Here is a 17,303-nt window from a genome sequence, read left to right on the forward strand (position 1 = left end):
TCCCTCAGCTCTTCAGCTCAAGGCTAGCGCTCTACTACTTGAGTCACAGCACCACTTCCAGCTTTTTTCTTTTTGCTTATGTGGTGCTGAGGAATCGAACCCAGGGCCTCATGCATGCAAGGCAAGTGCTCTACCACTGAGCCACCTTTCCAGACCTAAAGTTCGATTTTTGACATAGCATCTTGTACTTCTCATTGTTGCAATGGGTCAATCTGTGGAATGTTTATTTTTAATTTATAATTTTGGACAAAGAAACAGGATTTTTAGGAGGCTCACACTTTGAAATGTCCCAATAATTTATGTAATAAGTTTGTGTTGATCTTAGGATCTCAGTTTAACTTACTTTGTGAACAATTTTGAGATCATATTGCTACTGCTTTTTATATTTTTTAATTCTCTCATTTTATCTGTAGTTGCATTTGTAGTCTTTTAGCTCTTTGGCTTTGGCTTTTGAATCTGTGTAGTGTTTTTTAAGTCATGTTACCTGTGTGAATTTCAGATAAGGAACGCTGTGCTGAACTGAGAAAATCATTGTACACTGCTCATGAAAAGTTCTGTTTCTGGCCAGACAGCCCCTCTCCAGGTACTTGACAATTTCCACTTAGCAACTCTCCTAGATCTCTCCTCTAATATTGTTCATTACTTTATAAAAAACCTAGTCTTTGAAGTTTGTTTTTCCTCAATTTGTACTTTTTAAGAATTTGTATTCATTTACATTTTCATTTTATGTTTTAACTTTATCAAGTGCTTGTGTTACACAGTAGGCTTCACAGTGTGGAGCTTGTCCTGTTGAATCCTCACAAGAGCCCTGGAGGCAGCTGTCATAAGTTAGTTGTTTGGGGTGAGGAAACTAAGAACTAAAGGATTGCCACGTCTATAGTTTTCTCTGGTTCCAAATTCTGCTTCTACCCATTGATCACTTCCTATTTTACCTTGGTTCCTGTAAAGGGAAGGTTCACTAGTTGCACTAATGATGGCTATGGAAGACTCCCAGCACTGAGGTAAGACATCCACCCCAGCCCAAGGCTGCCTCAGCCAGGTATCAGGAAGGGCCAAGTCCATGCTTCAGGTTTCTTCCCACTACCACGGGGTGTCAGGACACAATTTCCATTAAAATATTAAACACTGGTGTGTATGCTGAGGACTTCTGAATAAAAGAGCCCTCAACCTAGTATCCCCTGTGATATTAAAATATTTTGTTGGTCATGCAGACATATTTCTGCTGATACCTTCAACAGCAGAGCCCTCTGGTGGGGAAATCTCACCAAGTACAAAATTCTTCCTCCATGTTACAAAGCAACAATGTTCATCCATACCTTTTTATATACCTTAATCAAGGATTGGTACAGGTTAGATATGGTTTTTATTTCAAGTTGGAGAGCTCAAGTTAATTCCAGGGTCAGTAATAGTGAGGAATGCCCTATGAGTGACCACTAAGAGGAGAAAAAATATGGCTGAAGATGACCTCTGATGAAATTGTTTAAGTGAAAGTGATCGTATAACAAGGATTTCCTACTGTTAGCCTATGTTTCTCACAGCTCAGTCTTGTGAGCATTTGAATCTATCCCTGTTCAGTACTTAGTGCAAGTGTACTCTAGGCTCTGTCACTGGTCCTCAGCTCTTGTTTCTTGTTTATTTGTTTTTTTTTTGGGTCCGGTCGTGGGGCCTGAACTCTGGGCCTGGGCACTGTCCCTCAGCTCTTCAGCTCAAGGCTAGTGCTCTACCACTTGAGCCGACAGCACCACTTCCAGCTTTTTTCTTTTTGCTTATGTGGTGCTGAGGAATCGAACCCAGGGCCTCATGCATGCAAGGCAAGCGCTCTACCACTGAGACACCTTCCCAGCCCAGGTCCTCAGCTCTTGTTGCTATGTGCTTTTTTTCTTGACCCCATTCCCAGCTTTCGATTCCTTGAGGATATCTAATTTCTTTCCAGACCTCACTTTTGAGGTTGATTCATACCTTTTGTTTTATCTCTATCAAGGGTTGAACTTAAGATCTCGTTTGCTCATTCAGTTAGTGCTCTACCACTTGAGCCATGCCTCTAGTCCATCATTTTTTGCTGGTTAATTGGAGACAAAAATCTCCAACCCCTCCCACCCCCCACAGACCCTGGGATTTAAACTCAGGGCCTAGGCACTGTCCCTAAGTTTCTTGTACTCAAGGCTAGTGCTCTACGACTTGAGCCTCAGCGCCACTTCCAGCTTTTTCTAAGTAGTTTATTGGAGATAAGGGTCTCTCAGACTTTTCTGCCTGGGCTGGCTTCAAACCACAATCCTCAGATCCTAAGTAGCTAGGATTACAGGCATGAGCCACCAGTACCTGACTTTTTTATTTTGTGTGTGTGTGTGTGTATGATAGTTTTAGGCCTTAAACTCAGGGCCTGAGGTGCTGTCTCTGAGCTTTTGTGCTCTACCACTTGAGCCACAGCTCCACTTCCTGTCATGGACTTTCCTGCCCAGGCTGGCTCTGAACCATGATCCTCAGATCTCAGCCTCTTCAGTAGCTAGGATTACAGGCGTGAGCCATTGGCACCTGCTTGGTTTTGCTTTTTTGAGATAAGATCTCAACTTGCAGCCTGAGCTGGCCTCCAACCTGTAATCCTGCCTCTGCCTCCCAATCTTGTTCATGCCCAGCTTTTTCTTGATTTTTTAAATTTTTGTGTCTTTAATGTCTTCCCCTTTTATTGTTTTGCTAGTACTGAGGTTTTTATTTTACATTTACATTTTTATTGTTATTATTAAGGTGTTGTACACAGGAGTTGCCATTTTATAAGTCAGGTAATGAGTACATTTCTTTTTGGACAATGTAGTACTGAGATTTTTTTGGTGTGTGTCGGGGAGAGGTGTTTTTTTTTGCTTTTGCCAGTTCTGGAGCTTGAACTCAGGACCTGGGCACTGTCCCTGAGCTTCTTTTTTTTTTTCCCTGAGCTTCTTTTACTCAAGGCTAGCACTCTACCACTTGAGCCACAGCACCACTTCCAGCTTTTCTGTTTATGTAGTGCTGAGGAATGGAATCCAGGGCTTCATGCTTGCTAGGTAAGCACTCTACCACTAAGCCACATTCCCAGCCCTAGTACTGAGTTTTGAACTCAAGGACTTGTGCTTGCTCAGCTTGCTTGTTTGATTGGCATTCTACTATTTGAGCTACACCTCTAGCCAAGCCTTTTGCTGATTTTGTGGAGATGCAGTCGTGAGGACTTTCTACCTGGTCTGGCTTCAAACCTCAGTCCTTTAGATCTCAGCCTCCTGAGTAAATATACAGGCATGAAGCCAGGCAGTTTACTGGGACAGTGCCCAGGCACTTAGTTTAGACCCCAAGACTGGCACAAAACAAAAAAAGAAACAGAGGCATGAACCATTGGCTCCTGCCTTTTCATTTTCTTTTTTGTAGTGCTGGAGATTGAACCCAGGATTTCACATATGCTAAGTAAAAGGAACATATTTAGTAAAATGATTAAATTGATAGCAAGTATTTTTATGTAAGTTGTTATAGTCATCCCTTGTTAGCCATGAGGGATTAGTTCCAAGATCCTCTATTAATCTGTAGATCTTTTAAGGTAGATTATATAAAATTATATTACATAGAACATTATATTATTTATATATCACTCTCCCTTCTCCTTCCCAAAACAATTTCAGCAGGTTTCATTGTTCAATTTTCAAAGTTACAAATAATCTATTTTCGCCATATTCATCATCTTTCCTCCTCCTTGTTAGCCCATCCCCCTTCTGCTAGTACCAACCCCTCATACACACAGAACCTTTTTCTCTCTCCTGGCCCCCACATCCCTATTGATAACAACTTTCACTAAGCTTTGCATATGCACTTGGAATGTATTATAAAATTACTCTTTTTCTTTTTTCCTTCTCCCTTCCCTTTTCCTCCTACGTAGTCCCTGAGATTCAGTTCTGTGTTTATTTTATTCTACTTTTTTGCCAGTCCTGTGGCTTGAACTCAGGGCATGGGCGCTGTCCTTGAGCTTCTTTTGCTCAAGGCTGGCACTCTGCGTCTCAGTGCCACTTCTGGATTTTTCTATTTATGTGGTACTGAGGAATTGAACCCAGGACTTCATGCTTGCTAGGCAAGCACTCTACCACTAAGCCCCCTTCTTAGCCATATTCTGTGTTTATATAAGTAGTTATGTATAGGGGACTATATGTATGTTTGTTCATGTCTATGAGTATGTATGTCTTTTAGGTCTAGCTTCCACAAATGAACAAAAACATATATTATCTGTTTTGTTGGGTTTTTTTGTTAGCTTAATTTAATGTCTTGTTCAATATGATGTAATATATTACATTCCAATTCATCCATTTTCCTACACATGACACAATGCCATTTCTATTTATGGCTTTTATATATCATATAAATATGTTTATGTAATCTCCATTTTCTTTATTCATTCATGTGTTGTTGGGCACCTTTGTTGTTTGTTTTTGTGCTGGTCCTGGGGCTTTAACTCAGCTTGAACTGAGCTTTTTGGCTTAAGGCTAGTGCTTTCTCACTTGAGCCACAGAACTACTTCCCAGCCTTTTCTAAGTAGACTGTAGGATTTCCTGCCTGGGCTGGCTTCAAACTGTGATCTTTACATCTCAGCCTCCTGAGTAGCTAGGATTACAGGCATGAGACACCATTGCCTGGCTCATGTTGTTTGTTTTTTGTGAACAGAGCACAATAATTTCTTAATATTGTCTAATATTTCCTCCATTTCACATTTCTCTAATTGTTCTATTTATGTTTACTTGTTAACACCAGTGTAATTTTCTTATTTTGTCCATAGATCGATTTGGGACATTGCCATTGGATGAGCCTTCTGTCCTTATTAATGAATTCCTAGATCGTTTTCAAAGCCTTTGTCACTTAGACCTTCAGCTTCCTTCCTTGAGGTCAGAGGACTTGAAGAACATGGTGAGTTTTTCTTGGCCTCCAGGTGTCACCAGTTTGTAGCAAAGCATTTCTTTTAATGCTAAGAGGAAGCAGAGTGTTAGGAAAAGAATGACCAGTGGAGAGTTTGAGTAAATAAGTTCCATTTCAACATTTAGAATGGTTCTTTCAATGGCATAAATTCAATTTTATCTTGCTTTGACTCTTTGATAGAAAATGTTGAAATGTGACTGCAAATGTTCTGTTTATGTATTTATTTATGCCTGTACTGGAGCTAGAACTCAAAGCCTCATATTCTCACTTGGCTTTTTTGCTCAAGGCTAATGTTCTACCACTTGAGCCACAGATCTACTTCTGACTTTTGCTGGTTACTTGGAGGTAAGAGTCTCAGATTTTGGGGCTGGGAATGTGGCTGAGTGGTAGAGTATGTACTTAGCATACATGAAGCCCTGAGTTGGATTCCTCAGTACCACATAAGACCAGAAGTGGCGCTGTGGCTCAAGTGGTAGAGTGGCTAGCCTTGAACAAAAGAAGCTCAGGGACAGTGCCCAGGCCCTGAGTTCAAACCCCAGGACTGGCAAAAAAAAAAAAAAAAGTGTCTCACAGGTTTTTTGTTTTGTTTTTGTTTTTTGCCTGGCCTGGCTTCAAACTTCGATCCTTAGATCTCAGCTTCCTGAGTAGCTAGGATTATAGGAGAGAGCCACCAGCATACAGCTTGCAAATGGTTTATTACATACCATTTTCCCAATTACTAGGGGACCAGAAAACTCCCTTTTCCTGGGAATAGATGCATTGAAATGTTCTGGCTTATCTGTTCTTTGAAGTTGAATGTTACTGACCCATATTATTAGCCTGTAAGTCCTCTGTGAAGATATGTGTATTTTTGGAAGTAAAAACTGATTATTTTGCTTGCTTGTTTTTTGTTTTTGTTTTTTTGCCAGTTCTGGGCCTGGGCGCTGTCCCTGAGCTTCTTTTGCTCAAGGCTAGCACTCTACCACTTGAGCCATAGCACCACTTCTGGCCTTTTCTGTTTATGTGGTACTGAGGAATCAAACCCAGGGCTTCATTTATGCTAGGCAAGCTTTTACCAATAAGCCACATTCCCAGACTTTCCTTCATTAACATTATGCTGGAGATTTTAGCAGTCAACTATTAACCTATCACACTGTCCCAGGTCAAGGCAACTCCCATCTCCCATAGTTCTTTATTATGCTTAGCACAAAAATTAAGGCTAGCAAACTCTGTTTTGTCAGAAAGTAAATTCAGTGTCAGACTAAGACATAAATAGAACTATTTTCAGGGCATGGAATGTGGCTTAGTGGTAGAGTGCTTGCCCAGAATGCATGATGAAGCCCTGAGTTCAATTCCTCAGTATCATCTAAACAGAAAAAGCCAGAAGTGCTGTGGTTTAAGTGTTAGATGCTAGCCTTGAGCAAAAAGAAGCTCAGGGACAATGCCCAGGCTGTGAGGTCAAGTACTAGAACTGGCCAAAAAAACAAGAACAACTATTTTTTAACCTTCATTCTCTTCAGTGCTTGACAGAAGACAAGATCAGTCATCTGCTACATTTGCTTGAAGATGAACTTGACCCTGTAACTGAGGAGAGGAAAACAGCAAGCAAATTAGGTTCAGACATCCAAGTCCAAGTCACTGCCTGTGTTCTCTCTCTGTGTGGCTGGGCATGGAGGTTAGTCAGCTACTTCTGTCTGGGAGTATAAACCATGACAATAATACATACCTATATATTCTAGTCACTGGTCATATTTGGAAATCAGATGGTGTTTTCTGTGAGAAAAGAAACAAAGCAAACATTAGTGGTGGGAGGAGGGGAGAATCCAAATTAGGAAGGCATGGTGTTTACACCTAAAATTCCTGTCTTGTATTCCCAATTCCCACCTGGGAACTTACGTTCCCATAAACAGTGAAGCTCTTCTCTAAGAATAGAAAGAAAATGAAAGGAAGGAAAATAAGTTCAATTGATGAGAAGTAGCAAAGGAGTCACCAGCCTGGAGTCCCTGACATGCCCCTGGTTGGTGTTTCCATCCCAGCTGCCAGTTTGGCTGGCCTCTCTCTGAGGTGAAGGCTGTCAGAACTGACCTTGGTTAACCCCAGACATGCTTTCTGCAGTAGATTAACAAAGGGATTTAAGAGGACAGAACAGCTTTATGAAAGAAACTTCAAAATAGCCTTGGGGATCTTAGAATCAATATATAACCTCCCATCATACACACAGGGTAAATGCATACAGGGGCATATATACAAGATCACTATGACATTGACTGAAGTATAGTACATGGAGCTGTGAAACTCCATGGAGCTCTAATAGTTACAGGTAGTTCAACAAAATGAATATCAGGAAACTGAAACATAGTTTCAGCTAATGGGGGAGTAATGGGTAGGTGGTGGATGAATAGAAAAGGACAAATACAGTCTTAATTAATACTCAGTGTACATAAGAGAAAAAGTAAGTGGTTGATAGGCCTCCAGGGAAAGGGGTAGGAGAGATGGCAAAGAATGATGGAAGGGGTGACTGATCAAAATTCATTGGACAGAAGGAGAAATGTCAAATTGTAACCCTCTCATACAACCCTTTGACGATTAAAAAACCATAACCCCTCCAAAAAAATAAATAGCCTTGGGAGAGAGCACACCAAAATCTGTAGAAAATATGTGGGTAGTGACAGAGCTGAGGTTCTGCAGTGAGGGGACAGGGCTCTAGGGGGACATGGGTCCAGCCCACTAGACCAGTTGAGATTGGTTTGGTGAGGTAAAACATATAAGTCATTGCACATGGAACTGGCCCCTTAGGAAACACACACTTTCTCTGCCGCTTCTTCCTAGTTCTTCTTTGGAACCCATGCAGCTCTCTCTGATGACATGCTCACAGTGTATGCGGAAGGTGGGACTCTGGGGCTTCCAGCAGATCGAGTCGTCTGTGACTGACCTGGATGCGTCCTTTGGCTTCTCCAGCTCCCCCGTTTCAGGCACCGAGGGTCGGCCAGATCGCTTCCCTCTAGTGCCTGAATCTCCTAGGAGGATGATGACCCGGAGCCAGGATGCCACGTTTTTCCCAGGTTCAGATCAGGTATTAACATAGCTTAACAGCATTCTTGCTAAAAGTGTTGGTGGTAGAAAACTGGAAATTGACAAATAGCCTTCCCCTCTTTTTTTTTTTTCTTTTTTTCCCCAAACTTAAGGTCTTACACTTGCTAGCTAGGTAGGCATTCTACTATGTGAGCCATACCTGCCTCCTTTCTTGGCTCTAGTTATTTTTCAGGTAGGGTCTCAAGTATTTCCCTAGGTCCAGCTTCACACCATGATCCTCCTAACCTTCAGCCAGTGTAGCTAGAACCTCAGATATAAACCATGCCCAGCTTATTAATTGAGATGGTGTCTTTCTAACTTTTTGCCCAAGCCAGCCTTTAAACACCGTCTCCTAATCTCCAGTTCCTGATAGTTGAATTACTGATGTGAGTCATCATACCCATGTTTTGTTTTGTTAATTTTGTGGTACTGGGAATTGAGCTTAGGGCCTTACCCATGCTACCCTACTTGAGCTATGCCCCTAGTCCTTTTGCTTTTTTTTTTTTTCTTGCCAGTTGTGGGGCTTGAACTCTGGGCCCGGGTGCTGTCCCTCAGCTCTTCAGCTCAAGGCTAGTGCTCTTCCACTTGAGCCACAGCGCCACTTCCAGCTTTTTCTGCTTATGTGGTACTGAGGAATCGAACCCAGGACCTCATGCATGCAAGGCAAGCACTCTACCACTGAGCCACCATCCCAGCCCTTTATTTTGTTTTTGAGATAGGGTTTTATTTCTTTTGCCTGTCTGGCTAGCTGGGAGTACAAGTGTGTGCCACCACATCCAACAGCAGGCTTTTTCATCATGTTTCTCTTCACTAGTGGAAAAATTAAATGTGTTTTAGAAATTTAGCATCAAAATAGAATAGTCTAGCTTAGTGCTGGTGGCTCATGTCTATAATCCTAGCTACTCAGGAAGCTGAGATCTGAGAATCAGTTTAAAGCCAGTCCAGGCAGGAAAGTCCATGAGACTCATTTCCGATTAACTACAAGAAAACTGGAAGTGGCACTGTGGCTCAAGTGGTAGAGCACTAGCCTTGAGCTGAAGAGGTCAGGGACAGTGCCCAGGCCCAGGGTTCAAGTCCATGACTGACAAAAAAATAAAAAAGAAAAAGAAAAGTCTGTGAAGATGGTGGGTAAGGAGGCAATTCAGAAGCTAAGTTTTGGCTGGGAATATGGCTTAGTGGTAGAGGGTTTGCTAGCATGCATAGTCCTGGGTTGGATTCCTCAGTACCACATACACAGAAAAAGCTGGAAGGGTGCTGTGGCTCAAGTGGTAGAGTGCTATCCCTGAGCAAAAGAACCTCAGGGACAGTGTCCAGGCCCTGAATTCAAGGGCCTGGCCAAAAAAAAAAGCTGAGTTTTTATCATTTAAACTATAAAATACTAGCTTTTACCTGCTTTTGAAAGAAATTCCAATCTTAACCATCAACATCACTTATGTACTCCCCTTTTTCTTTCAGACTGAAAAGAGCCCAGGTCTCATTGTCTCTAGAACCCGAAGTTGGGACTCTTCTAGTCCGGTTGAGCGGCCTGAGCCAGAGGCAGCCAGCCCTACCACCAGAAGCCGCCCAGTGACTCGAAGCATGGGAACAGGAGACAGCACTGGCCTTGATGTACCCTCCAGCCCTCTCCGGAAAGCCAAACGGGCTCGCCTTTGCTCTTCCAGCAGCTCGGTGAGTCCACTCACGCAGTAGCCTTCACTGGGCATAACAGCAGGCCAGGCCTTCATGTGAGCACGAAGAAAAAGGTATAAGCCCTACCTGCTTCTATGGCCAAAAGTATACTGTGTACTTAAAGATAGGACAGATGGCTGGCCAAGGGGAAAGCAATTTTTTTTTTTTGCCAGACCTAGGGCTTAAACTCAGGGTCTGGGCACTGTCCCTGAGTTTCTTTTCCTCTACCACTTGAGCCACACGGCCACTTACGGCTTTTTCTGAGGAATTGAACCCAGGGCTTCATGCATGTGAGGCAAGCACTCTACCACTAAGTCATATTCCCAGCCCAGCAATTAAAGATTTTTATCATCTATTCCTCTGGGTTAGAGTCTGGAGAAAGAGTAAATATTTCAAACTAATAGGACAGTGGTAAGGGAGGAGACAAACTTACTAAAGTCCAGTTTTTTGTTTTTTTGTGGGGGTTTTTTGTATTTTTGTATTTTTTTTTTGGTAAAGGTGGTTACAGAGGGATTACAGTTACATAGTCAGGTAATGAATACATTTCTTTTTGAATAGTGTCACTCCCTCATTTTCTCCCAGTTTTTTTCTCTCCCAACTCTTGTCCCCCCCCCCAAGTTATATAGTTCATTTCTAACGTAGTGTCTAGTGAGTATCACTGCTGAATTAGTTCACCCTTTGTCCCACAGTTTCCATGCTTCCATTTCCCCTTCCCAAATCAGATAAACATGTACAAGACAAAGGGTTCCAAAATCAAAAACAGAGACAAAAGGAGAAAAACAGAAAAAAAAAAAGAGGCATGGGTGGGAGGGGGGGGGCGATGAAAGAAGCCAGTGGCTCTTGCCTGTTATCCTAACTACTGAGGAGGCTAAAATCTGAAGGACCACAGTTTGAAGCTAGCCTAGGCGGCAAAGTCTGTGAAACTCTTATCTCTAAAATAACCAGCAAAAATCTGAGCCTGGAGCCTTAGTTCAAGTTGTAGAACACCACTTAAGCAAGCCAAGCAAGTACTGAGTTCTAACACTGATATTGCAAAAGAAAGGAAAGCAGAAAAGGAAGAAAAATGGGAGGGAGGAAGAAAGAAAGGGAGGAAATGGGAAGAAAATAAAAAGACAGGTTAAATGAGAATATTCTCAGGAATGTGAAAGGGCAGTCATGAGATTGAGAGCAGTCTCAGCTATATAGCAAGACTCTGTCTCAAATAAAAATAAAGCTAGGCACTAGTGGCTCATAGCTAATCCTACCTACTCAGGAGGTTGAATTCAGAGGATCCCAGTTCAAATTCAGCCCAGGCAGAAAAGTCTGAGCTTTTTTTTTTTGGTAGTAGAGCTTGAGCTCAGGCCCTGGGCACTGTCCCTGAGCTTTTTTCTCAAGGTTAATGCTCTACCACTTTGAGCCACATCTCCACTCCAGCTTTGTGGTAGTTAATTGGAGATAAGAGTCTCATGGACTTTCCTGCTCAGGCTGGCTTTGAACCACAATCCTTAGATCTCAGCCTCCTGAGTAGCTAGAATTACAGGCATGAGCCACCAGTGCCAGGCTTATGAGACTCTCTCATCTGCAATAAACTACCCAAAAAAGGCCAGAAGTGGAGCTCTAGCTTAAGTGGTAGACTTAAGCAGAAGCTCAGGGACAGTGTCCATGGTCTGAGTTGAAGTCCTGGGACTGGCATAAAAATAAAATTTGTGAGGGCTGGGAAGGTGGCTCAGTGGTAGAGCGCTTGCCTTGCAATGCATGAGGCCCTGGGTTCGATTCCCCAGCACCACATAAGCAAAAAGAAAAAAGCCGGAAGTGGCACTGTGGCTCAAGTGGTAGAGCGCTAGCCTTGAGCTGAAGAGTTGAGGGACAGCACCCAGGCCCAGAGTTCAGGCCCCACAACCGGACCCAAAAAAAAAAATTAAAAAAAAAATAAATAAAAATAAAATTTGTGAGGATAAGAGGGACACAGAAAAAGAGGGACAAAGGGTGAACAAATGCAGCAGAAATACTCACTAGACACTGTGTTATGAGCTATACAACTTGTGGGTGAGTATAGGAGGGAAAAACAAGAGAGAGTAAAAGAAGTATGACATTCTCAAAAAAGAAATTTATTCATTACCTGACTTATGTAACTGTAACCCCTCTGTATGTCACCTTTATAATGACAAGCAAAATTAAATAAATAAATAAGGAGAACATAAGACAGCCATTGGTGGCCCACTCCTGTAATCCTAGCTATTCATGAGTCTAGCTTTATAAGGATTATGGTTTGAAGTCCAAGAGACTTTTTTTTTTTTTTTGGTCATAGGGCTTGAACTCTGGGCTTGGGCGCTATCTCTCAGCTCTTCAGCTCAAGGCGAGTGCTCTACCACTTGAGCCACAGCGCCACTTCCGTTTTCTAGGTTCTCCTAGTGGTTTATTGGAGATAAGAGTCTCACGGACTTTCCTGTCTGGGCTGGCTTTGAACCGTGTTCCTCAGATCTCAGCCTCCTAAATAGCTAGGATTATAGGCATGAGCCACCAATGCCCGGCTTCCAAGAGACGCTTATCTCCAATTAACCACCAAAAATCAGAACTGTAGCTCAAGTGGTAGAGCATCAGCCTTAAGTGAAAAATCTGAAGGACAGCACTCAGGCCCTGAATTCAGGCCCCAGTACTGGCACAAAGAAGAACATAAAACTAGAAATATATGTCTATAATCCTAGCTCCTCAGAGGCTGAGCTCTGAGGATCATGGTTCAAAGCCAGCCGGGGAAGGAAAGTCCATGAGACTGTTATCTCCAGTTAACCACCAGAAAACTAGAAGTAGTGCAGTGGCTTAAAGTAGTAGAGCATTAGTCTTGAGCTGAAGAGCTCAGGGACAATGCTCAGGTCTAGAGTTCAAGCCCCATGACTGACAAAACAAACAAAAAAAACCCTAGAAATACAAGCAGTTGGAAGATTTTGAAACAGTTGATTTTCTGAATAGACCTAGCATCTGTCCTTCATTAACCCTGTCTATGTCTCTTCCTCTGTCCTCAGGACACATCTTCCCGAAGTTTCTTCGATCCTACCTCTCAACATCGAGACTGGTGCCCTTGGGTGAATATCACATTCAGTAAAGAAATCAGAGAGCAAGGTGAAACAGAAGTGGATGCTAGCATTCCATCAGAGCCAGGCTGGAGGGCAGTGCTTTCCATCCTACTGGACTACAAACAGTCTAAGCAGCCAGCTGAACCAGACTCCATGGTGAGCCAAGGTTGCCCTGCATATGTGTGGCCCTCGTTGTCCATGAGATGGGCACAGAGGCTTGTCTTGTACTTCATCCCTACCTGCCTGCAACTTCGCTAAGTTGTTGCACTCATGCTGTTTATATTTTAGAGAAAGCATGAGAGTGGGTCAGTCTTTCTGCAGTTTAGCATATGACATTCCATTATATTCTGCTTAATTCTTTGTGCTCCCAACTTAAATGACTATAGGAAGGAAAGGAATGCAGAAAAGGAATTAATTGGATCAGCAGGATGCAGAGCAGCTACAGTTGACATCTCTGCATTTGGAGCTCAGATGGGTCCATTCCCCGTATAAGACATACCACCTTACTCTAGTCCATAGCCTGTGCATATGTGCCTGGGCATATGTGCCAGTCCATCCTTAGCTAGTCTTATTAGACTGCTGTGGTCATGTAACAACAGAGAAAACATGTTGGCTCTGGGTCAAGAGTGAAGCTCACAGACATAAAAGAGTCACCACTGTGGAATCCTTGTTCCTCTGCAGGCTGGTTCCACATTTGTCTTGTAGCCTACTGTAAATATAAGTTACTGACCCTGACCTCCACATCCTCCCAAGTAAATAACAAGTAAACAATGCCTGGCCAACCTCATTCCATGGTCTTTCATGGTCTTGTAGGACCACAGGCTTCCACCAGAGGGAGCTAAAGTGCTAGTAAAAGCTCAGTCATAAAATGCCCTCAGTAAAAATATCACATGAAGGTTTCTGTTTTTGTGTTGTTTTTTTTTTTGTTTTCTTGGTAATGGGGGTCGAACTTTGGATCTGGGTCCTGTCCCTCAGCTCAAGGCTAGCGCTCTACCACTTGAGCCACAGCACCACTTCTGGTTTTCTGGTGGTTAATAGGAGATGAGAGTCTCATAGACTTACCTGCCTACGCTGACTTTGAATCATGGTCCCCAGATCTCAGCCCCCTGAGTAGCTTAGGATTATAGGCAAGAGCCAGTGGTTTCCAAGTTTTTAATGGAAAAATAATCTGCATTTGTTTTCAACTTAAAAAATCCTTTTAGGGGGCTGGGAAGGTGGCTCAGTGGTAGAGCGCTTGCCTTGCATGCATGAGGCCCTGGGTTCGATTCCTCAGCACCACATAAGCAAAAAGAAAAAAGCCGGAAGTGGTGCTGTGGCTCAAGTGGTAGAGTGCTAGCCTTGAGCTGAAGAGCTGAGGGACAGCGCCAAGGCCCAGAGTTCAGGCCCCACAACCGGACCCAAAAAAAAAAAATCCTTTTGGAACGTTGTTCTTTAAAGACAAATATTTGACCTGCCACTCTACTTGAGGGATTAAATCTACCTTTGCTTACAAATTCTCTCTGCCTAAGTCTTCAGAAGATAAATGTTTGTCAGCTTTTATTAAGACTCCCCTTTAGTACTGTCATATTTAAACACACACACACACAAAACATTGAGCACTGATAGCTCTCACTGTTATCCTCGCTTCTTAGGAGGGTGAGATCTGAAGATTGTGATTCCAAGGCAGGAAAATTCATGAGACTCGTATCTCCAGTTAGCCAGCAAAAAGCCAAAAGTAGAGCTAAGGCTCAAGTGGCAGAGTGCTAGCTTTGAGCAAAAAAATGCTCAGAGACAGCACCCTATTTCAAGCCCCAGGACTAATGCCTGTGCGCACACACACACACACACACACACACACACACACACACACGGCTTTTGTATGTGTGGTGGGTGATGGTAGTGTGGTAGAAAGAGTTGCTGCATGTCATAATTGGCTCTGGATTCTGGAACTTCTCAGGTTCATTATCCCAGTGGGTTATTGACCTCGCTGCTATGGATGATACAAAGCCTTAATGGGGCTGTGAGGAAGGATCTTGATGTTAGAAAAAGTTTTATTTGTTTCCAAGTTACTTTCTGCTTTGTCACTAAATCAAATTCCCCTGAGTCCCAACTCAAACTTTTCTATCCTGAGACTTCCTTTTTTTAGCCAGCCCTGGAGCTTAAACTCGGGCTGGGTGCTGTCCCTGAGCCTCTTTGTGCTCAAGGCTAGCACTCTATAACTTGAGCCACAACACTACTTCTGACTTTTTTTTGTTGTTGTTGTTGGTCCTGGGGCCTAAACTCTAGGCCTGAGCACTGTCCTTCAGCTCAAGGCTAGTGCTCTACCACTTGAGCCATAGTGCCATTTCCTGTTTTTTCTGCTTATGTGCTGCTGAGGGCCTCATGCATGCAGGGTAAGCACTCTTCCACTGAGCAACCTTCCTAGCCCATACTTCTGGCTTTTTTGAGTAGTTTATAGGGGATAAGAGTCTTCTGGGGACTTTTCTGTCCAGGCTGGCTTCAAACCATGATCCTCAGATCTCAGCCTCCTGATTAGCTAGGATTATAGGCATGAGCCACTGGTGTCCAGCTCCTGGGACTTTATTGAAATCCTTATCTACTAGAGGATAAGGGGACAGTGGAAATGCTATCTAATGTTAGAAACTAGTCATGGCTGGGCTGGGAAGGTAGCTCAGTGATAGAATGCTTGCCTAGCATGCATGAGGCCCTGGCTTTGATTCCTCAGTACCACATAAGCAGAAAGTGGTGCTGTGGCTCAGGTGGTAGAGTGCTAGCCTTGAGCTGAAGAGCTGAGGGACAGTGCCCAGGACCAGAGTTCAGGCCTTACGACCGACCAAAATAAACTAGTCATGGCTTCTGGATGTGTCTTAAATGTCCTTTGTCCTCTCCCTGAGGCTCTGGTTGCATGAGAAATCTGTGCTCTATTGTTACTCTTAGAGGCTGAGAAGACCGTGTTCTGACTTACTAAGAACTTCTATTTCTAATAAATTGCTTTGTCTCCCCATAACACCATTTCTCAGAGCAGTTCCTAAGTATAATCAAGTGGCAATGATAGTCTTCCTATTTTTAGCTCTGCTGGCTAAAACTTGAGCTGAGAAAGCCAAGGTCATAGTTGACTCTTAGGAGTCATTCAACTTTGTTTTATTTCTTAGCTTTGGATGATACTGTTAACCTCATCCAGGTGTCACATAAATGTGAATCCATGTTCACAAGAAATAATATACCAGGACAATTTAAGTATTATGAAGTGTGTGTGTGTGTGTGTGTGTGTGTGTGTGTGTGTGTGTGTGTTTTGGTAATGGGGCTTAACCTCTGGGCCTGGGCATTATCTGTCAGCCCTTTTTTTTTTTTTTTTTTTCCGGTCGTGGGGCTTGAACTCTGGGCTTGGGCGCTATGCCTCAGCAATTCAGCTCAAGGCTGGTGCTCTACACTTTGAGCCACAGCGCTTCTTCCAGTTCTCTGGTGGTTAATTGGAGATGAGTCTCATGGACTTTCCTGCCTGGGCTGGTCCTGAACCTTGGTCCTCAGATCTCATCCTCCTAGCTAGGATTATAGGCTATATAGCTTGCCCCAGCTAGCATTGTGGATTTAAACAAAACAAAAATAAATAAACATATGGGTAAGTTTAGTAGCTCAAACCTATCATCCCAGATACTCAAGAGGCAGAGATTGGGATGATAAATTCAGGGCCAGGCTGGGAATATGGCTCAGTGATAGTGTGCTTGCCTAGCATGCATGAAGCCCTGGGTTCCATTCCTCAGTACCACATAAAGAGAAAAAGCCATAAGTGGCACTGTGGCTCAAATGGTAGAGTTCTAGTCTTGAGCAAAAGAAGCTCAGGGACATTGCCCAGGCCCTGAGTTCAAACCTCAAGACTGGCAAAAAGAAGAATAGTACAGAATATATGTTGCACTAATGGGTGGTCAGAAGGGTCAGGACACATACAAATAGGAAGGAGGTTGTGAGACTTGTTTTGGAAGTATCAGTCTCACAATAGAACACAGACTTTCTTAATTATTTGGCTTCAGTTATCCGTTATGCATAATATAAAATAAAATGAGCTACTGAGGAGGCTGAGATATGAGGATCACAGTTCAAAGCCAGCCTGGGCAGGAAAGTCTATAAAACTTTTTTTTTTTTTTTTTTCCCTCTGGGCCTGGGCACTGTCCCTTAGCTCTTCAACTCAAGGCTAGTGCTTTACCACTTGAGCCACAGTGCCACCTCTGGCTTTTTCTGTTTATGTGGTACTGAGGAATCGAACCCAGGGTCTCATGCATTCAAGGCAAGCACTTCACCACTGAGCCACCTTCCTAGCCCTATGAAACTCTTATCTCCAATTAACCACCAGAAAACCAGAAGTGGAGCTGTGGTTCAAGTAGTAGAGCACTAGCCTTGAGCAAAACAAGCTGAGGTACAGTACCTGGGCCCCAGGATTAACACAATAAATATAGTTTTGGGGGCTGGGAAGGTGGCTCAGTGATAGAGCGCTTGCCTTGCATGCCTGAGGTCCTGGGTTCGATTCCTCAGCACCACATAAGCAAAAAGAAAAAAAGCTGGAAGTGGCGCTGTGGCTCAAGTGGTAGAGCGCTAGCCTTGAGCTGAAGAGCTGAGGGACAGTGCCCAGGCCCAGAGTTCAGG

The 17,303-nt window shown here is 43.3% G+C and overlaps 1 protein-coding gene across 1 annotated transcript in view; it reads left to right on the top strand.

The window, feature by feature from the left end:
• Nucleotides 1-17,303, top strand: part of Zc3hc1 (zinc finger, C3HC-type containing 1) — a 27,864-nt gene that overhangs the window by 9,812 nt on the left and 749 nt on the right. The window contains 6 exon segments of the mRNA XM_013036415.1: nucleotides 500-583; nucleotides 4,781-4,908; nucleotides 6,417-6,571; nucleotides 7,726-7,969; nucleotides 9,424-9,636; nucleotides 12,636-12,842. Coding sequence (XP_012891869.1) covers nucleotides 500-583; nucleotides 4,781-4,908; nucleotides 6,417-6,571; nucleotides 7,726-7,969; nucleotides 9,424-9,636; nucleotides 12,636-12,842 — 1,031 coding nt within the window.

Source organism: Dipodomys ordii, unplaced genomic scaffold, assembly GCF_000151885.1.
Source record: "Dipodomys ordii isolate 6190 unplaced genomic scaffold, Dord_2.0 Scaffold285, whole genome shotgun sequence".
Lineage (NCBI taxonomy): Eukaryota > Metazoa > Chordata > Mammalia > Rodentia > Heteromyidae > Dipodomys > Dipodomys ordii.